Source organism: Haliotis rubra, unplaced genomic scaffold (assembly GCF_003918875.1).
Source record: "Haliotis rubra isolate DU_JTF1 unplaced genomic scaffold, ASM391887v1 Scf37, whole genome shotgun sequence".
In the NCBI taxonomy this organism is placed as follows: Eukaryota; Metazoa; Mollusca; class Gastropoda; order Lepetellida; family Haliotidae; genus Haliotis; species Haliotis rubra.
The window spans coordinates 1,566,695-1,589,630 of NW_025767046.1; the positions used below are offsets into that span (position 1 = coordinate 1,566,695).

The 22,936-nt window shown below is 38.5% G+C and overlaps 2 protein-coding genes across 2 annotated transcripts in view; one reads left to right on the forward strand and one right to left on the reverse strand.

The window, feature by feature from the left end:
- Window positions 1-16,891, reverse strand: part of LOC124285875 (tetratricopeptide repeat protein 39B-like) — an 86,103-nt gene extending 69,212 nt beyond the window's left edge. The window contains exons 1-2 of the mRNA XM_046722155.1: window positions 16,838-16,891; window positions 9,341-9,372 (exon numbers count right to left, since the gene is read on the reverse strand). Of these exons, the coding sequence (XP_046578111.1) occupies window positions 9,341-9,372; window positions 16,838-16,888 (83 nt within the window). The 5' untranslated portion in view covers window positions 16,889-16,891. The remainder of the gene's footprint in view (window positions 1-9,340; window positions 9,373-16,837) is intronic.
- A 1,038-nt stretch (window positions 16,892-17,929) lies between these two features.
- On the forward strand, window positions 17,930-22,507 carry LOC124285874 (PAT complex subunit Asterix-like). Its single transcript, XM_046722154.1, has 4 exons — window positions 17,930-18,129; window positions 19,060-19,159; window positions 20,646-20,743; window positions 21,424-22,507. Exons 1-4 carry the CDS (start codon window positions 18,071-18,073, stop codon window positions 21,488-21,490), a joined length of 324 nt encoding a protein of 107 aa, XP_046578110.1. The 5' UTR covers window positions 17,930-18,070; the 3' UTR covers window positions 21,491-22,507.
- The last annotated feature ends 429 nt before the right edge of the window (window positions 22,508-22,936 follow it).

Consider the following 22,936-nt stretch of genomic DNA (forward strand, 5'->3'; position numbering starts at 1 on the left):
CACAAATGTGTGTAACATGAGCAGGATACAACATATCAACCTCACACACAAATGTGTGGAACATGAGCAGGATACAACATATCAACCTCACACACAAATGTGTGGAACATGAGCAGGATACAACATATCAACCTCACACACAAATGTGTGGAACATGAGCAGGATACAACATATCAACCTCACACACAAATGTGTGGAACATGAGCAGGATACAACATATCAACCTCACACACAAATGTGTGTAACATGAGCAGGATACAACATATCAACCTCACACACAAATGTGTGTAACATGAGCAGGATACAACATATCAACCTCACACACAAATGTGTGTAACATGAGCAGCATCTCCCAACGGACTAGTAGCAGCCTCATCACGAACGCCAACACGATCGTGTTATTACCCAATCCAAATTATAGCAATAATACCACACAACAAAAGGATCACTTGTGTTATACGACACTGGTTACTTTGGGGTATTTCAGACAACTCACTTGGCCAGGGATGATTTAGGACAAACCAATGATGGCATTTGTATTTTATCGTCACCTGAGCATCATCACGCTGTTTGTTACATTGAGACACTTATATTTGTTTAATTGATCGACCTTCTGCATACAGCTTTAATGCTATATCCAACTTGGTTCAATAAAGTCCTGGGATATGTGACCAGCATTACAGGCTGCGCTTTTTAAAATTTAATTTTCTTTTTTTTACAGCTCCTGCACCGAGTGCAACCTGGCTTATAGGTTTGGTTGCACCATCAAAATTTTGGTTGCACCTCAAAACAATGTGACTGATTCTAAATACTTGTTTAGCAATTTTTATAACAAGTACTCAGTATCAGATACATTCAACAGAACCAGATCCCATGATGATAATCATGAATGATTGTTTCAATTTTGCCTCACCTCTGTTTAAAAATCTCAATGATATGATTACTGCTATTGTTATTTCCAGCCACTTACTATCCAATAAAACACACAATGACAGCTATAAGATGCTGGAGGTTTTATTGTTACCTGCATCGGGTCTAGCCTTTTACTAAAAGCAACCTGCATCAGCCATTTTGAACATGCACCGCCAATGCAGGTTGTAAATCACAAGATTGCAAGATCAAATGTCACATAAATAACAGAAATCTGACTTCACTTCACATGTCACATAAATTACAGAAATCTGACTGCACTTCAAATGTCACACATTAATAAAAGAAATCTGACTGCACTTCAAATGTTACACATAAATAACAGAAATCTGACTGCACTTCACTGTCACACATTATCAACAATGTCGTCTATTACTATAACTAATCAATGCTATGATAACACTGAGCTGCACTGACATGCTCAACTAGCTGTCCACAGTCCTCCACTGCCTCTTCAATCGACCACCAGGAAGACAAACATGTTGAGTAGGGATACTGACACACTTGGAAATCAATGGCAACCGTTTAAATCACAAAGACACACAGACATTCACTGGTACCTTCTGAAATCCTTTCAAATGGGACTAATTATTCCCAAAAAATTCCATGAATCACCTTCAATTTCTTGAATCCACACTTGGTAACATACTTCTCTGGTAGTAAATAATATTTCATTTCTTAATGTGATATTTTTAACATTTTACCCCTTACAGTGATGTTATTATCATCACAGTTCCCTATTTGTGTGACATTCCTTTAGACTAATGAAACACAGCTGAATATATGTTATAAGTTTATCATTATTATTCCAAGAGAAAGTTATAAGAACATCAGTTTATCATCATATACCAATCCTCAGCACAACACTACACAAAACTTAGTGTGCGAAACATACAAGTCAATTTATGAAGTCTTACCACCCTTATGCAGTAAGTGTGTACATGAACACTTGTAATGAAATACTGTCACATCTAAGAATAATTATCACAATAAGCATGATACAGAGAGTTATCACAGCAAAGACCAGTCACCACAGAAAAGAGCAGGCATTACAGAAAATCGCAATCATCACAGAAAATAGCAATAATCACAGAAAAGAGCAAACATCACAAAAAGAGCAAACATCACAGAAAAGAGCAAACATCACAGAAAAGAGCAAACATCACAGAAAAGAGCTGACATCACAGAGAAGAGCCGACATTACAAAAAAGAGCAAACGTCACAGAAAAGAGCAAACATCACAGAAAAGAGCAAACATCACAGAGAAGAGCAGACATTACAAAAAAGAGCAAACATCACAGAAAAGAGCTGACATCACAGGACAGCAGTCATCACAAAAAATAGCAATCATCACAGAAAATAGCAATCATCACAGAAAAGAAAAGACATCACAGACAAGAGCAGACATTACAACAGAAAAGAGCAAACATCACAGACAAGAGCAGACATTACAGTACAGAGCAAACATTACAGGAAAAAGCAGATGTCACAGAAAAGAGCAGACATCACAGAGAAGAGCAGACATTAGGAAAATAGCAATCATCACGTAGGTCATGAAAATAGCAATAATTATTCAGGAATACAATATTGTAGTTAAGTGATTGATGTACAATATGGAACAGATGTTGACAGTTTTGATTTGTCACAGCAATAACCAGTCATCTCATGACACTCAAATTTGGTATCTAATAGTTATAATTGACAGTACCAATGGCCTTGGCAAACTAACATGAGCTACTGCATCACAGTACATATTCCATTACTGCATATCTCACTTCAAAAGTACAAGGGTTCAAGTAAAACATGCTCCCTTAAAAAAACGTAAATATTCGTTAATATTCGGTTCTGGGGACCACGAATAACGAATTGAATTCATGAAGGGCTACGGTTCAATTCACCGAATATGCGAGTGATTCGTTACAGCCTTAGCAGACATTACAGAAAAGAGCAGACATTAGAGGTAAGAGCAGATGTCACAGAAAAGAGCAGACATTACAGGAAAGAGCAGACGTCACAGAAAAGAGCAGACATCACAGACAAGAGCAGACATTACAGAAAAGAGCAGATGTCACAGAAAAGAGCAGACATTACAGGAAAGAGCAGATGCCACAGAAAAGAGCAGACATTACAGGAAAGAGCAGACATTACAGAAAAGAGCAGACATTACAGGAAAGAGCAGATGTCACAGAAAAGAGCAGACATTACAGGAAAGAGCAGATGTCACAGAAAAGAGCAGACATTACAGGAAAGAGCAGATGTCACAGAAAAGAGCAGACATTACAGGAAAGAGCAGTCATCACAGAAAAGAGCAGACATTACAGGAAAGAGCAGATGTCACAGAAAAGAGCAGACATTACAGGAAAGAGCAAAAGACAAGAGCAGACATTACAACAGAAAAAGAAAAGAGCATAGATTACAAGAAAGAGCATAGATTACAGAAAAGAGTGGACATGTCACAGAAAAGACAGTACAGAGCAGTCATTACAGCACAGAGCAGTCATCACAGAAAGAGCAGTCATCATAGTTTTAAGCATAGATTACAGGAAAGAATTTACAGCAATATTCCAGCAGACATTCCAGAGCAGTCATGGTGGGGCACATCAAAACTGGGCTTCAGCACATTGTGGGCTTCACACATTGTACCCATTGGGGAATCACACCCAAATCTTCTGCGTGACAAGCAAGCGTTTAAACCACTAGGCTATCCCACCACCCCTAGCAGTCATCACAGAAAAGAGCAGACATGATACAGAGAAGACATCAGATGATTCAGAGTACAGAACAGACATCATAGTATACATGGTAAAGAGCAGTGATCAGAGGAAAGCAGTAGAGTACGTACATATTCATCAACACGTTTGGCCAACGACAGGATGACAAAAATACACCTCAGCATAAGATAAGTCTGTATCCAAATCATCCGAAAGACATTCACACACTTTTGGATAAACAAGCAAAATGACCCATCTGTCACCTGACTCCCTGCTGTTGGCAGCTTCAGTTGCTGGGATGTTCCTGACACCTGTTGCCTTTCAGGATGACGCAGGTTTCAATGTCACAAACAACTGTCAGGTCAAGCAATAAGCAGATCGAATCAAATTAGGCCATTGCCGACATTATGACACTCCAGCACAATAGAATAGTTGTCTACACAACTTCTCTATTGTCACATATTGGAATCCTATGTTTGCAAACTATTTGACCACACCAAGCAGGAATAACCTGCACATCAGTACTTCACCATAAACATTATCACCGCCAAGAGCCAAACTTGTATCACCCACACTTACATCATGTCATATTTCTTGAATGAGTGACAGTTTGTTATGAGGCCTAAATTTCAATCATGATAATACTATGTACGGGTTCAAGAAACTCATTTTATAAATAAAAATATATATCATGTATATGTCCATGAAAGCTTTATCACTGATTTACAAAAAGGACAAAATATATTGTCTGTCCCTGCAATCACGGTAATATTTTTGAAGCATGAAAATTACAAGATCACTGTGGAAAACACATGTTAATAAGTTAACCATCATGAGTTTCCCTAGATGTAAATATAAAAAAATATATATATCAACCACTATTAATTCTTAATACTGAAACTGATGCATTTTCACTAAACCTGAACATGATTAACATAAAGATGCAAAACTATTAATTTCAAATCATCACTCAAGCAAAGACTAAACAGTAAATCAGCACTGGGAAAAAGGGAGGTTCTAAAATGTAGTCCGTAAACACACTTACAGCATGTCCAGGATCACCAAAATATCTTTCTATCGTTGAACAAAAAGACAAAAAAAAGTATTTGGCACAAAAATTATGGCAAAATCTGTAAAATTGAATAACTGTTGACAACAAAATGGCACAAAGTTCAATCGTTGGCTTCCGCGGTCAATTCTAACACCCTACTGTCAAACTTATTGTTCCTGTTATGGACAAGTGCTGCATGTTTTCAAGTGCTTCAATATATAGGGCAATCATGTTGCTTCATTTGCTTTTGACTGAATAGAGTTAATCAACAAATTGATTCTGCAAACCCTATCTTGATGAGCTGGCTACAACCAGATGAAGTCCCCCGAGAACATAAAGGATGTGGTACCGGCAACTTGCTGGAATTCATTACATGCACATAACAATGTGAGAGGTCACTGGCGGATTCTAGCTTCTACATTGGAAACTAAATAATTTTGTAAATTCTGTTCACACAAATTTGTTGAGAGAAGTATTTTTGACAATGTATTTTCAAGATTTATTTATAGTAGGTGGTATCTCTTTCAAACATAAGAGTGCTGGATGATGATGACGATGATGATGATGATGATGATGATGATGATGATACACTATGAGTTACACAGTATGATAAACCGATGACTTTAACACTAATCATGTCCATCAAAGTTTGCACCTGTTTTTATCACAACATTAAAGGACAACAGCTGTTGAAAGTTGCATTGAAATAACTTTCTGACATGATACAGAATACTACTTTCATACAACAAATTACAATACTCAGCCATCATAAACCCTGCTTAAATCCAAGAAATTATGATCTATCTCATCTACGATAAGAAGCCCTATGCTTCAATCATCCAAATTTTCTCGGCACGCACTATCATCAATTCAGACCGTATAAAGTTACAAAAACGCATCACAACGAAACAGTGGAACAACAATTTCCATGGGAACACACAAGAGCCAATCGTCCAATATCCCAAAAAGAATACTTCCAACACAAGATCTTACATGTGGTCCCCAGAACACTCCATCGTAACCTTGCAGCCAAGTCAGCAATGAAGCAGATGGGCATGCTGCACCTCAGTGGAAGAACCGCCCCACTGGAATCAATACTTCATAAATACTATACACTGTGTAGTTGGCTACAGTGTGCCCTTGGAGGGACGAGAGGGTGCAGTCGTACATGTCTCAGGCTCGCTGTGTTCTCTTGGCAGTTACAGGCGAATTACTGTGGGATAACGTCGATATAATCCTGATTCAATAGGACTGATAGTTTCAAGATCTCTCTCACTGAAGGTGTAAGGCTTCCAGGTCAGACTGGTCTTCCACAATCCAAACACTCACAGACATTGGAAGTTACATCAATTTCTTGCTTCTGAAAGAATGGTTGGAAGCAGTCTGTCATATAAGTTTTGATTGGGGGACATATATTTTTTATCTGACTGAGTAATTATAGAGCTTCCCACGGCCAGTGGACCTGAGCTGAGAAGCCCAAACATTACAATTCAAACTAAAACTCTAGCCAGAGAGTAATACATTGTGCTCAGGAGTGAGTATGAGTGTAGTTTTACGCCGCCTTTAGCAATATTCCAGTAATATCATGTCGAGGAACACCAGAAATAGGCTTCACACATTGTACCCATGTGGGTAATCGAACCCGGGGTCATTGGCATGACGAGCGAACACTTTAACCTCTAGGCCACCCCACCGTCCCTGCTCAGGGATAAGTACAAAATTCAACGAAGTAGTCCTATTTGACCAACAGCATTTATGGCTGTAATGCTTCATTTGTAATTAATTGGAACCAAATACTGAAAGAATATGTAAATACGTCGGTAGTAAAAATTTTAGTTTTATTCAAGCAGAACACGCTGCTAACGCTGACGACTAGTTTTTCAAAAGATCAATTTCAAAGGTGGGTAGAGTCTGAAAAAGCGCATGACCCTCATTACAGCTGCAATATGGATCCATTGGCTGGGACTGTATAATGATAATGGGTCATTAGACCTCCAGGTCTTTAAATCAATCTACAGCTAGTCAAAGTACAAAAAGATGATCTAAGAGTCAGTTGCTTTTAACTTTGCTTCAACCTGTTATATACTACCCATCAAAAGTTTAGAGTCGCATAAAACAATCACTATAAGTTATGTATGTACATATGGTTACAACGAAGATGAATTTCTCCACTAACATGGGGGAAACATTTTCAAACCTTATGCAGATTAATTGCACAAGGATCATGCATCAAATCGCTGAAAAGCATGTGCAAATATCGTGCATATGTACAGCTGCGCTTTGGTATAAAGTTTTGATAAAAATCGCCATTTTTTCACCGAGTTTCATCATATATTGAACACATGACAATAAACTTTTCAAAGTCACAAATTATGTTTTACAATACATCAGCTCATGTATAAACAGTACCTTTAAACTGTATGGATTATTTTACAAAATCTAGTTCAGAACAGTTGACTGAAGTAAGTGGCTACATTTACACTTGTGAGTGTAAACCTATGATGGGGAGTATATAACAAAGTGTCAGCTTACAGTGGGAGGAAAGCCCAGCAATGCTGGTTAGACATTTGCCACTATGGAAAAACTGATGAGCACAGTGCAGGTATGGTGCAGACAAACCTAGACACAATATCGGGAAATATATGGATTTGAACCGACAGTTGTTGTTTTCTATCATACCCAAGTAAGGCAACTCTGCACAGCCACATGTGGCACTGAAGACAACTTGAATATCTTTGTGCCCCAAACAAAAAACTAAATGATCACAATTTCACTAGAGATAATTGGATTTATGTCGAAGTATCTCGGCCCTCGTAATATTTGGGACACCTTACCACTATCATGATAATCCGTATGATAGGTATTTCCAGTATGTCACAACAAGGCTTAACAGATCTAGCATGCCTGATGGAGAAATGGATGCAGATGGTGTATGTGTGTACAGCTGGCTACATCTGTAGGTTCATATAATCCGACACAATACCACCATTGTAACCTGATGTCATTCCGTGTCAGCTGGTGTTTCATGTGGTGGTTTTATTCAAAATAATTTAGCCAGGTGACATCAAGCAAATGCTTCACTGAATAAACAGAATAAGTATCGTTGTTAGAAATGATTAAGTTGTAATATGACAATCTTTCTATGTTAGAACCTGAGTAATATTACAGCAATATCATGGCAAAGAACATCACCAGTGGTACAACACACTGACAAGGGGTAACAAGCCATGACACTGTGTACCTATCTAATAGGACACTGGGTAACAAGCCATGACACTGTGTACCTATCTACTAGGACACTGGGTAACAAGCCATGACACTGTGTACCTATCTACTAGGACACTGGGTAACAAGCCATGACACTGTGTACCTATCTACTAGGACACTGGGTAACAAGCCATGATACAGTGTACCTATCTACTAGGACACTGGGTAACAAGCCATGACACTGTGTACCTATCTACTAGGACACTGGGTAACAAGCCATGACACTGTGTACCTATCTACTAGGACACTGGGCCATGACACTGTGTAATCTACTATGACACTGTGTACAAGCCATGACACTGTGTACCTATCTACTAGGACACTGGGTAACAAGCCATGACACTGTGTACCTATCTACTAGGACACTGGGTAACAAGCCATGACACTGTGTACCTATCTACTAGGACACTGGGTAACAAGCCATGACACTGTGTACCTATCTACTAGGACACTGGGTAACAAGCCATGACACTGTGTACCTATCTACTAGGACACTGGGTAACAAGCCATGACACTGTGTACCTACCTATCTACTAGGACACTGGGTAACAAGCCATGATACTGTGTACCTATCTACTAGGACACTGGGTAACAAGCCATGACTAGGACACTGTAACAAGCCATGACACTATGTACCTATCTACTAGGACACTGGGTAACAAGCCATGACACTGTGTACCTATCTACTAGGACACTGGGTAACAAGCCATGACACTGTGTACCTATCTACTAGGACACTGGGTAACAAGCCATGACACTGTGTACCTATCTACTAGGACACTGGGTAACAAGCCATGACACTGTGTACCATCTTATCTACTAGGACACTGGGTAACAAGCCATGACACTGTGTACCTATCTACTAGGACACTGGGTAACAAGCCATGACACTGTGTACCTATCTACTAGGACACTGGGTAACAAGCCATGACACTGTGTACCTATCTACTATCTACTGGGTAACAAGCCATGACACTGTGTAACAAGCCATGAGCCATGACTGTGTACCTATCTACTAGGACACTGGGTAACAAGCCATGACACTGTGTACCTATCTACTAGGACACTGGGTAACAAGCCATGACACTGTGTACCTATCTACTAGGACACTGGGTAACAAGCCATGACACTGTGTACCTATCTACTAGGACACTCGGTAACAAGCCATGACACTGTGTAGGGACAGTGGGTAACAGGCCAGCTCAAATAATGTAAAGCTGTAATGTGAACAGGCATGGCAAGTAAGTGAGTGAGTCAGATTTAAGGGTGCTTCAAGCAGTACTTATGCAATGGCTAAACAAAATAGTTAATGTATAACACAAATTGCAAACATTTCAGTATCTATACTGCTTTCACTTTTATCTAATATTTTAATACTTACAGGATGAAATTATCTGTAGCATCTTCAAATGTCTGAAACAAATAGAAAAAGATTTAACAATCTACACAAATAACCATCATAGTAATCAATCAAAGACAATACGTGTATGCGAGGTGGCCTACCATCTCTTATATGTGAAGTGGGTTTGCTCCACAGTACTATGTGAAGAAATTGTCCCTTATCAATTTAATCACTGTGATGAGCCAAAACATAATGACATAATAAATAATAATTAGAAGTTCAAAGTAAGAATGTCATTGTTTACTTATTTGATATGCCTGTATTAATATGACTAAATAAGTCTCCGGTGATTATTACTGTGATGCGATGTGTGAAACGACATGTGATACAATATGTAATACGATGCATGATACGATGTCACCCAACATGCAAAATCAGAGATGTTCTTGGCCAGACATAATGTTGACAAACAAGTCATTCAATGTTAGGTGGTAATGTGATGAATTCATTCAGATCAAAGTACAGTTTACAGCTAGGTATTCATGTTAATACTGTCCTTTATTATGATACTGTTCACAATTCACTAGTAGCAGGGAATGCACATAATGAACAACAGCACTTTTTGTGCATATCTGAAACACAAATGTCTCATTGATGACCGGCACATCGTGAGTGATCAATCATATATACAAACTTTTTTAATTTTTAAAAATAATAATTTATATTCATCTTTTTTTTAGGTACAAAACCATGACATCAAGTAACAGTCAAATATACAGAGTTTGGCAAGCATATTATAACAAATGACATTGTAGGGAAATACCCGGTCGGTTGTACGTTAGTATTAATCAAACAATTGGTGACAATCAGACCAAAATCCAACAAATTTGGTAAAATTACAAGAAGAGATGGCATGTGTTCTCTCGATATTGTAAACTTTACTTATTTCATTTCTGATCGTATCGAAACTTGGTGTACAAGTATATATTCCTATTTTAAAAAGAGTAAATTTGACAACTGTTATCAGGAGATTAAGGACATCCTTCCTTTTATCAGAGAATCCAAATAAGATTTTCTTCTTATCAATATTCAATGTGATATCTGTTTTTGTTCTTATCCAATTGGAAAATTGATTCCATATGTTTTAGATTTTTGACAATCGTAAAAGAGATGAATTCCGCTTTCTGGTGCATTTTTATAAAATGAGCATAACTTACTCTCTACATACCCCATCTTAAACAAAATCTTTTGTTTAAGATATATACAAACTGCTATGAAATACATCAGGCTAGCTGTAAAGTTTCAGTAAAGTTAAACTTTTCGTAAATTATTGATTATATTATTATTAAAAGTAATATCATGGGTTTTGCATCAACAAACACTCGATGCATGTAAATATTATACTACCAAATATAACAGTACCTGGATATAAATAAAATGTATTTCCATTTATTAAATATCATAAATAATATCATGGTTTCAGCATCAACATGATCAACAAACACTTGATGTATGTGAATTTTATGCTGCCACCGTAAATGACACTGCTTGGTCAAATACAATCTATTTCACATTTTCAGGTCAGAATGTAGACAGAAAACTTGACAGGGTACGTCCCAGAATTTACAATACTTTTAATAACAATTGTGTTTTCTCATCAACATCAGTGACTCATTTAACATTTACTGAGGGCCTTACAGTTGAATCTAACAATTTAGATGGCTGTATGTGTCTTCTCTTTGTGATTAAGCTGACCGTAAACATATTTTGACTTTTGATTTATCTGATATGCTATGTTCTTGAACAGACCAATATTTTGTTACATCAGCAAAAGTTATTCTTTCAAACTATGTCAGTGTTTCAAAATGTTCATCTTTATATCAAATGAACCAATCACATATATAGATATATAACAGAAATACCAATATGCAATAGTCATGGAATAAATTAGTATTAACAAAAATGGTATCATTATTATCGAACTGACCCATCGTATATCTGCAGAATCAGTTTAGAGATTTTGTATAGCACACGCACGCACGCACGCACAACACACACACACACACACACACACACACACATATCCTCTTCAGCTTGCATAGGTAGGCAATTCTGCCTGTAGCTGATCCTGGCTCTCATCCTCGATGTTACCGTCGTTGTCTTGGTAGCTGGTAGGGACTGTTGTGGTGATAGGTGACAAGTCCAGTTTGTACCTGTAGCTCTTCCAATGCTTGTCCAGTCTTCCCTTCCCAGGCTTCTGCTACTTGCTTTCGGTAGAGTGTTCCAAATCCTTGGTGCGCGAAAAGTGAAGAAGTTCAGCCTCATGATGTTTTGCATTGCTTCAGTTCTATTCTGTAGCTGTGCCCTCTTGTTGACATTGACTTCTTCTTTTGGAGTATCTTCCATGGGTGAGTTTGTACATTTCCATCATGTCGCCTCTCAGCCTTCTGTATCTCAGGCTAGGGATGTGTAGTTTTGCCAGTCTTTCCTCGTAGGTTAGGTCCCTTAGGTGTGGCAGCATCCTCGTCTCTCTTCTTTGTACGCTCTCTGTTAGGTCTTTGACTTTTTCAAATCTAGGAGACCATGCTGAATTTGCATATTCAAGATGCGGACGCACAAGTGATGTAAAAAGTGTCCGTAGTGAAGACTCGTCAAGGTAATCGTAGGATCTCTGTATCAGTCCTAGAATTCTGTTTGCCGTGTTTACTTGGATTTCGACGTGCTTAGAAAATTTCAGTTCAGAGTCCATGTTAACACCAAGATCCTTCTCCAGTTCTGTAGCCTCTAGATCAACATCACCGTCCGGACTTGGCATGGAATATGCATGCCTGTGATTTTATTTCCCCATGTGAAGTGATTAGCATTTGCCTGCGTTGAAGCGTAGTTGCCAATCAGATGACCAGTTGGATAGACTTACTAAGTCCTTTTGTAGAATTGTGCTTCTGTTTGGTGATTACACACTGTACATTTTGGTGGCGTCCGCAAACATATGGGAATTCGATTGAATTACATCTGGAAGGTCGTTTACGTAAATAATGAAGAGAACTGGGCCGAGTACACTTCCTTGGGGAACTCCGCTGGAGACTGCATTCCACGATGAGGTTTCGCCGTTCACTTTAACACACTGACGTCTTGTGTCCAGGAAGGAAGCTGTCCATTTCAACAGGTTTCCCTTTATACCGTATCCTTCCATTTTCCTGATTACTCTAGCATGGGGAACAGTGTCGAATGCTTTTGCAAAGTCCAAGTAAATTGCATCCACAGTTTTTCCAGTCTAACAGTTCAGTCCAATCATCTAGAGCGGATAACAGATTGGTGACACATGATCGCCCCTGCACAAATCCATGTTGGTTTGAAGATATTAGCTTGTTGCTTTCTAGGTGTTCCATAATAGCTTCCCTGACGATAGACTCCATGGTTTTGCATACAACACTAGTCAAGCTTACAGTGCGGTAGTTACCTGATGAATCCCTACAGCCTTTCTTGAAGAGTGGTGTCACACATGCGTCTTTCCAGTCGTGCGGACCCTTGCATTCCTCCATTGACTTGGTGAACAGTATCTGTAGTGACTTGCAGATTACTGGTGCCGTTTCTTTCAACACTAAAGGGGTGTATGCCGTCAAGTCCTGGTGATTTATTCTGTTTTAAGGATTTCAGCTTTTTCTTAATAATGTCCTCAGAGAAAACACAGGACAGCGTGGATGCTCCTTTGCTTCTGTCTTGGAAGTTTGGTATGTTTTCCTTGTTTTCTATTGTGAAGACACTTGTGAAGAATTGATTCAGCGTGCTAGCTTTTTCCTTGTCTGTAGTGGATGTTGTTCCGTCTGTATTTGTCAAATCTGCTACAGCTTCTCTTGTTTTCATTTTGCTGTTTGTATATGCATAGAAGGCTTTTGGATTGTCTTTTACTTCCATGGCTAGCTTCTGTTCAAAACTTCTCTTAGCCTGCCTGCACATTTTCTTGACACTATTTCTGGCTCTAGCATATTCCCTGTAGTCAGACTCTTTCCCGAAGCTCTATACCGGGAATATGCTCTGTTTTTCTCCATTGTTGCTCTATACGTTTCTTTGCACATCCAATTTTTATTTCTAGTTCCTGGATTTGCTCTAACTTGCGGGATATGACTCTCCATTGCCAGGGATATCTTGTCCTTGAAAAACTTCCAAGCTCCCCCGGTGTCCAGATCCTTCATCTCCTCTCCCCACTTTATTTCCTGCAACTGCGTCATAGTCGCCTTTTAGTACCTTGTACGTTCTGTTTCTGTATTGTGTCTTTCTAGATTTTGTACTGCATTTGTAGTGGAACTTCAGAACTTGATGATGGCTCTTCCCCACTGACACTGTTTGCCAGTCAATGATCCGAAGAGTAAGACATCACAAGCAGGCCAAACAGACATGTATGATCCTAAGGGAAAGACATTAGTTGCCAATGAAACACTTCCCTATGATCCTTATCATTAGAGACAACTTGCCAATCAAACACAGCTTTGATACTTATGGCCAGTCACTCTTTCCTGATACTTGGAGTGAGTTGTGCGGGTATCAGTCTCACCATTTCAAAGAAAGGTTCCGAAATCCAAAGTTACTGGCAGTAAATCCCATGGTGGTGACCATAATATGTCTATATTAATGAACATGTATGTTCATAAGATGCTAATCACTCTGTCATCATGTGTGACAGACCAAGTGGTCTCGTGGGAAGTAGACTAATGCTTAGTCTCTGAATACAAATAATTTTGACAGTAACAAACAAACCCATTTAAATTGAAAAGGGGCCCAAGGCAGATCAGAGGAGGAAATATAGACTTGCTTCATTTAGGGCTTTAGCACTGCAGAGAGGGCTAGGCAGTAGGGAAAATAATGTGATTCAGGGACTGTGAGACAGACTACGTAGGAAGTTGCTGGTATGAAAATTGTGTAAACGATAAAGTTGTAAATAAACTGTTGTGATGAAATAATTTTAAACTTACTCAGAAAACACCAGAAGTCCTGTTGGAAATAGAAAAAACCCTGTTTTTAGGCTGTTACTCTGTATCCCTATAATTTACACACCTGCAAGTAGTATATGTCGAAATAAACCACTTCGGCCTAACTTGGCATTCAGTGGGATGCGTGAAAGTATATCCAGAAAGCATGTTTCAGTGGGATCGGGCAAAACTTAGAAGTATATCCAGAAAAGCATGTTTACTCATAAAATCGATGTACCAAAACAAGGGGTCATCTCAAAGAATATGAATGATTGCTACGGTCTTTCTTCCATAAAAAAGAGATATGTAAAAGAGATCATGCCTATAGATAGCAATTAAATGTCTCAAAAGCTATAGGTGGCATGACCACCCATAGGTGAAGACTGGATGTATTTGTAAATTGGCACAGTATAATTCCCCCAAAGGATTATCTTATCTTCATCTCCAACCCCAACCAAAGATACACCCGCCCTGGTTTTGCTTTTGATGTGACCCCTCCTATTTGTCTCTTTTATAGTTGACATCTTCAGCATGAAAGTAATATTTTTCTTTCAGCTTCGTATATAATAAAAGGTAAAGTCTAATTTCAAAATGGGCATTAAAAAGTGTCCTTTGTAATAAAATATGGAGCACCTTTAGAATACAGCACCACAACTTTCGTGAAGCATCGATCTGCCGTTAAGCTGTCATTAAGACAAGCAACCAGTTTGTGAGAACCCGTCGGACGCTGAACCCGCGTTATCTTCGATTGTTAGCTCGACAGCCATACCGACTGAGCTACGTCCACACTGTTGCACAATGTGCAAATTTATCGAGTCATTCCTGTGACGCCACGGAAATGAAGCGGAAAGAGTCGAATAGGTCACGGACAATTACTAATACTACCGGGTAGACTTGGTGTCTCGCGTGATTTTATTCTCCGGACAATTGTCGAATGGATCCGATGCCATTTGGCACACTCGTCCCATTCCGTAATCTACAAATTAACGTGTGGCGTGGAATGAGCCGATATGCCTCAAACTGAAAAGGGTTGTTGACGTCGAGCGTCAGGCGTAGATTTCACGGTGCATGCATGAATGGCTGGCTTTTATATAAATCGGGTGATTTTGTGACAGAAAAGTGATGTAGGGAACACTGTAAGGATAATGTGGATCGCACTAAGGAACGAGGGAGACATGAGCATGTGTAGTGACGCACTTTCGGGTGAGTTAGCCTCGAATCATTACTTTACAAAATTTATGTTTGCGTGTGAAAGAGGCTTGAGTGCAAATTCCAGACCAATTTCCATTAGCCCAAAATTTCTACATTAACCCATTTCATAATGTACTTTCGGACGTTTTTGGTTTCCCGTTTTGTGTGAAAAAAGTATTAAAATGCAAAAGGAAAAACAACAAATGGTACTCACGTATTACACGGTCATGTACCTGCTATATTGGATTAGGTCCTAACCCTAACCCTAAACCCTAAACCCTAAACCCTCAGCCCTAACCCTAACCCTAACCCTAGCCCTAACCCTAACCCCAATCCCTTGAATTAATCCGCTGTATTCTAAAGGTAGGCCTAAAATATCATCGCACACTAATTTGCATAAAGCCATGGTGTGTTCCAAATAAGTCGCTTTGGACTCTAAAAAACCCGCATTGATCATTTCTGCACTAATCTCTCCTCAGTAAAGTCCTTTTTTAACATTTCCTATCTCCCTACCACTACCATAAATTGTAGAGATAAATGTGAAAAGACAGTTTTTTTCTATTTCCGACAGTACTTTAGGTCTTTATTCATGGGTGGCTCCTAGAGTATGTTCACAATGACATTTTGTTGGTAATCTAAGCCTACATATGTCAGCACTCACTACTGACATGAAATGTGTTGATTTCATTCAGATGTTTTAGTAATTTTTGCTGAAAAGTACTTCTCCTATAGTTCTCAATAATCAGTAATTAGAGACAGAAGAGCAAATATTTCAAAAGCATCCAAAACATATTTAACTTAGATACTTTTACATGAACATATATGCATTGATATGCCATGCCACACAAAAAGACGTACATCAAGATAAATTGGACAAGGCATTGATATAAAATATTTGTAGCTGATTAAGAATAAACAGATGACATTGACAATCACCATGAAATGTGCATATTTTGCATGATTTTTGTCAAACGTATAGCTGGCGTGAGTGGGGTGGGGGTGGTGGTTGGGTAGGGGGAGGGTCGAGGAGGGCTGTTGCTCCTCTACCCTTCCTCTCCTAGAAACTGTAAGAGACAGCTACCATGCAAGTACGAATATACTTGCAAAACTGTTATAGATCACTAAGCAACATGACTGATACGTTGCACATAATCTAAGCTGTTGCTTTTTATTCGTGATGTTGTTTTCGATTCTCCGTTGACAACAATTGTTTCGTTGGTGACAGCCCCAGTCGATAGCTGTCAGACAACACGACTGCTGTCAGTTACAAAACAGAGTGAAAGTTGACAGATCATAGCATCCCAAGATCATCTCTGGTGCATCACAATTAGATACGGAAAAGTCAAAATACAAATCAGTTTAGATTCGGTGTACTAACCTCTTCCTCATTTTCACTCATCCCGCCTGCGTCGACTTCTTGAGCGGCCATCGCTGTCATATAGGTACAAACCAAAGTCTCAAGTTACGTCTATATGTATTTCTCGTGTTTGCGTGCTTATCTAATGGTATACTAATAAATAAGCTATTCTTATATAAGCGTCTATCTTCCTAGCATGTTTTCATTTAATTTTAAACAAGACAAGACGGACATAATTAAATATTTACTCAACATGTGTGTTTGGTTGGAGAATATACAATGATTCTATCTCTAAATCCAAAGAGCTTCGACCTAAAATCCGGAACACATAATGGGGCGATCCAAAAGTCAACTGCACGATAGGCGCTCAAAACAAATTACAAACGAATATGGACTTGGAAATAAAATTAATAAATAACACATTAAGTCAGAAGTAAAAAGGTAAACAAGAAACATGGAAAGCGATGCTAATTTATAATTGATACTAGTTTATCTCAAATATCTTTTTTCGAAGTTACAGTGTAGGTTAGAGTAATAAAAGTTTTAGTGCTTTCCCCGCTAATTATGTTTAATATTTCATGTACTGTAAAGCAATTTCTTTGGATTAAAATTATTGATAAATTATAACCACAGTGCTGCTTTTGTATTACAGCATTTACATAAAGATTGTTTATATATCTAAATCTTATTCACATGTTCTCTTCATGCAGAAAACTATCCGGGTACAATACTGTTTTGATAAGACTGTGAAGTTCCTGTATTTATATGTCACTACAGTTAATCTTTAATTGTTCTAACTGATTTAATTAGTAACAACAAAAAGATACCTGTGCATTTCTTGTGGGGAGTTCGCCCACAGATCTCGATAAACGTACGGTGAATCAACATAAATCAGGGTTTCTTAGAGGAAATTAAGGTACTTTTCAAAATTATTTCATATTACTTCTAATCTATAGGGGGAAAAAACCCTGAATCTCGTTGAAGTTCGCTTAAAATGTATTTCGTTTTTTCAGTTTATAGCACGTAAAACAAGTAATCAGTTCCCGCTGCATCCATGTTCGTTTCAGGATGATCATCCAAGTTTTGATACATTACAAATAGCGTATGGAAGAGTCCGGTTGATTGGTCCGTCAGTAAGCCGGTTTTACGTCGTGACACGACCAGTGAATATTGAAAAGGGCTTCAATGAATGTCCGAACATTTTTCATCTAGTGTAAAGGGCCACCCGTAGTTGTTTTTAACAAAACACTAACCATGTCAACCGTAGGAACTAATAATGTCAACGACCCCAGGAGACCAAATAAGATTGTGAGGTAAATGAAACCCTGACTATGATATTGGGCGATGTCCATCTGTATCATGTGCATGTGCCCTGGTACTGCTACTACGGTGTTCAATGCATGATTATTAACTTGGTCTAGTCATACTAACAAACAGTTGGAGCTATGTTTCTCTTTTTATTTCGAGTTTATGGTCTGCTTTTATTTTCAGTTCATAACCATCTGTTTGCAATTGAATTCCACTTTGGTAAATTCATTCTCTTGTAGACATAATGATACTAATGATCTTCTTAGAATCCTCATGACCAGTGAAGTTAAAACTTGAAATAACACTAATGATACATGATAATGTTCCAAACATATGAATAAGATTTTCAGTACCTCAGTGGGGCCACTAAACATACATACGGCCCAGATTTTAGGACAAAATTTACCCATGTTAACAGTTGTGTACAGCAGATGTTGAATATCTAAGCAAATTGTAGAAATTAAGTTATATGTTTCACATTTGTTAATATTTTCACCTCAGTGTTCTTAAAAGCAATTAAGGACTTCCTAAACATGTTTAAAGGGACAGTGCATCAATTGTTGTATACATGCCTGATTCTCAAAGCAAATTGTTGCATAGAGCTCTAAATGGCAAAACTCGATAGGTTAACAGAGTAGACTGGTTGCAGTCATCGTCCTAGAGGAGGCGAATTGAAGAGAAAACTGTTTATCTTTTCTTGCTTATGGACAAGTTGCAAAATACTAACTAAATGCTAAGATAAGAAGCCAGTGTTATCATGGTTATCATCTATTCATCAGGGCCTAGATTTTCGAAGCTCTTTTAGTCTTAGCGCTAAGATAGTCATAAGTTAATGTTAATGTATGGTACTTACGACTATCTTAGCGTTAAGAGAGCTTCGAAAATAAAGGCTCAGGTTACCATTTCTTCATGTTTATCACTTTGCTTACGTTCAGATACAAGCCCCCTGCATCAGGAACTCCATCAGAAGATCCTACACCGGACTACATGAACCTGTTGGGCATGATCTTCAGCATGTGTGGACTCATGATGAAGGTAATGGACTCGTGGCAAGTTGAGCCTTCAGCCCATTTGGCATCAGGGGAAGAGTCTGGCTCCCAAGTAGTGTGAAGAGCCCTGTGACAAGATTGTATGTCGACATGCCCTGATTGTGTTGAACATTGCTCGTGCTGTCAATCGCTGATTGTCTCGTAAAGGAGGATTAGTGTTTTCAAGTTGTTTTGAAATCAGTTGATATTTGTTTACAACAATTCAAGATAATAAACATATGTTCACATTCCTCTTTATTTGGTACATATAGCCTGTTTAATCCATTCAGACTTCTGTTACTTAAACTTGTGTATACTCAATATAAATCATTTTCTTTTTTTCTTAACTTACTTTATTGTGAATTCCAAGTTTGATTGGGTTCCCAGGAACCTTTGCTCATTGCTAGCTGTAAGAAATGACATACATGCTACATATAGACTTGACTTGTTGGTTGCACTTCATCTTATCCCAACGACCGCCTCCGTGGTGTAGTGGTTAGAGCGTCCGCCCGGAGAGCGGAAGGTCGCGGGTTCGATCCCCGACCGCGTCATACCAAAAAGACGTTCAAATATGATACTTGTTGGTCCCTGCCTGGCACTCGTCATTAATGGGTACAACAAGGACTGGTCGGCTTGGAGTCAGTATAATGTGTCTGAGTGGGGTATTCATGCTTCACTGCGGCATGGTATCTCAGTGGGCTAGCACTATAAAACCAGCTTAAGTCTGGGCTAGTACAAGTAACCGCACATACACATGCATGCACGTCGTCATATGAGCGAAATATTCTCAAGCACGACGTAAAACCCAATTTTACCTCACCTCTTATCCCAACAGGGGTGGTGGGGTAGCCTGGTGGGTAAAGTGTTCTCTCGTCACGCCAAAGGCCAAGGTTCGATTCTCCACATGGGTACAATGTGTGAAGCCCATTTCTGTTGTCCCCTGTTGTGATATTGCTAAAAGCAGTGTAAACTTCAGTCACTCACTCTTATCTTAACAGTAAGAGGTTGCTCACAGTGTCAGTCATTGGCTTGTCTGGTCCATACTTGAGTATTTGCAGGTAGCTGCTGTATAGGTGGCATATATATAATGACTCAGAGATGCCAACCACTCCGATTTTGGAGGAGTTACTCCGATTTTCAAATACAAAATCCACTCTCTGATTTGTCTTTAAGAAACTCTGATTTTTTAGAAAATACAAATATGTTAATAAATTTAGAATGTTTGAAAGAATTTTAGTAAATATGTTCGTTTGATTTAAGAATTATCTGGTTAAGTATGCCCAGAAATTGCATATTTCCAGGCTAAATCTAAAGATTTCATAGGGGAGGCCCCCAGGCTAAATCAAAGATTTCATAGGGGAACCCCCCAGATCCCCATCGTCAAACGGGGAATTGGTTTTAGCAAGGCAGGACTCCGCTTTCATTGATTCAGGGTTGGCATCTCTACAATGTTATGGAATGTGTATTGATGCAAGTTTTGTAACCACTTTCAGCTGAAATGGTGTGCCTGGGTTGCAGTGTATTGTTCCTTCATCAGTTTTGCCAACTCTCGGACGTCTGAAGATACAAAACAAATGTTGAGCAGTTTTATGTAAGTATTGTTGTGAATATGAAATGCATATTTAGAAGATATTAGAGTTGATTTAATATGAAGTAACCTGTGCCAATACATTTTTGTAAAACTGAACACAATGTACATTTCAGAAGATAGATAGGCATCCTTGTTATTAAAGTATGTTTCTCACATGTTAGAACATCATATACTTTGTTAATGTTGTTTGGGGTCATTTTTAATTAAGTAAACCATAGATTTGTGCTGTTTCTGCAGTGTGAAGTTTGAGGATAACAGATATGGAGACCATTCAGAAATGTGTCTTTTTCAGTTCAGCAGCAATTTGTATCACTGGTCAACAGTCACTGAAGCATGCTTAAGTACCCTGTGTACTGATGGTACCAGTCAGTGTCCTTGTAGGTTTTGATGGATTCCTTTGACCCGTGAAGATTCGGGTTAGAATTGGTCTTCAGTAACCCATGCTTGTTATAAAAGACGACTAACAGGATTGGACTGGTCATGCTCGCTGACATGTCATCATATCCCAGTTGCTTAGATCGATGCTCATGCTGTTGATCACTGGATTGTTTGGTCCAGACCCAAGCCATGTTGCTGGATATTGCTGGGTGTGGCATTTAACACCAACCAAACCAACCGACTGATTCTTCACCAAACTTTGTTAGATTAACATGGCCAGTGATGTTGTGAACCCATTTCAGGTTGTCAATATCGGCAGTTGTGATGTCCTACCTCCAGAATCCACAGCCCATGCAGCCCCCATGGTGAAGTCTGCACAAGATACCACTCCATTATCCAATGTACATTTTCATCCCAGTGTCTGCATACTCAGATGTCATTACAGACCCCGTCAGTGTACAACACAAGCCCATAATACACAAGATACAACCGTATGATACCAAGATAGAAACCAACCCTACATATTTTTATGTTAGACTTTTTGTATCCCTGTCAGTAGGTGAAATGTCATTTCGATTTAAAGCTATATGCTGGTCATTTTCTGCGGAATGCTGACAGATGTATGTTATTTTGTACCAGTGAGTCTTCATCACTGTTTGATCTACTGACTATAAGTCCTGGGCCTAGATTTTCAGCTCTCTTAGTGTTAAGATAGTCATAAGTTAATGTTAAGGTATAGCACTTACGACTATCTTAGCGCTAAGAGAGCTTCGAAAATCTAGGCCCTGGTGTGATGCAATGTGTATTTATTTAAGTTAATTTAAGTGATACATAAACAGATAATTAATACTTTCAGGAATCTAGATTTGTAATTTAATGTTTTGATAATTTTGAACATCCTGACATTCATGACTGATGTGTTTGATTTCTAATTCCATATAGTGTCAGTAAAAGTATTATTCACCATATTTTCAGTGTCAGTCTTTGTGAATCAAGAGGTAAATTAGGTTTGTGAATGTTTACATCAAGTTACAGTAGAAGTAAGATACTGCCTTGTATTGACTCCATTGTTTCATAATATTGTCTGTTTCTGTGAAAGAAGGTATACTTGTGTGGATGTCTCTGCCTAAAAATGCCAGTATGAATGGTTTCCCTTTGGAGTAGTTTTCTGTGTGAGAGACATTCTTTGGTGTATCGACTGAACAAATGGAATGTATTTTTGGCATTGCAGGCTATAAATCCTGAGACAAGACATCCCGTAAAGAACTATTCTTTTATGTTTGAATTGAATTAGTCTTTGTGATGGTATGTAAATTTGAAGATTGTAAAGGAATCAGGGTTAATATTTTGTCAATTCATGAGAAGGAAATAAAGGTTTTAAGTCTTGATGATGTATGAGTGATGTTTGTATTGTGATGAGCATTATATAACTGGTGGGGATCTTAGCATTACTGATTACATAGATGCATTATTCAGTGCTATTTTAGGAATAAGGTACAATATTTGTTGTGGAGAGTTAACTACCAATATGTATGCCAATTACCAATGATTGTGGGTATGAATCCTATATTCTCCTACATTGTTTTAGGTTTGTGTGCACCATACAAACCAAAGTGGTGAAAAGACCTGTATTGACATCATTATTATACATGTCCAAGATATTTTTATGGATTAAACTTCTTTATAATTTCCCTCACAACGATTCGAGACCATTCCAGGTCCCTTCATCAGGTGAACTGGGACCTGGAATGGTCTCGAAACGTCGTGAGGGAAATCATAAAGAAGTTTAATCCATAAAAATATCTTGGACATCAA

Excerpts from the sequence above, each read along its gene's own strand:
- LOC124285874 (XM_046722154.1), top strand. The coding sequence starts at position 18,071 with ATGTCAACCGTAGGAACTAATAATGTCAACGACCCCAGGAGACCAAAT. Across the intron at positions 18,130-19,059 it reads AGACCAAATAAGATTGTGAG|ATACAAGCCCCCTGCATCAG; the intron begins GTAAATGAAACC and ends GCTTACGTTCAG. Across the intron at positions 19,160-20,645 it reads TGTGTGGACTCATGATGAAG|CTGAAATGGTGTGCCTGGGT; the intron begins GTAATGGACTCG and ends AACCACTTTCAG.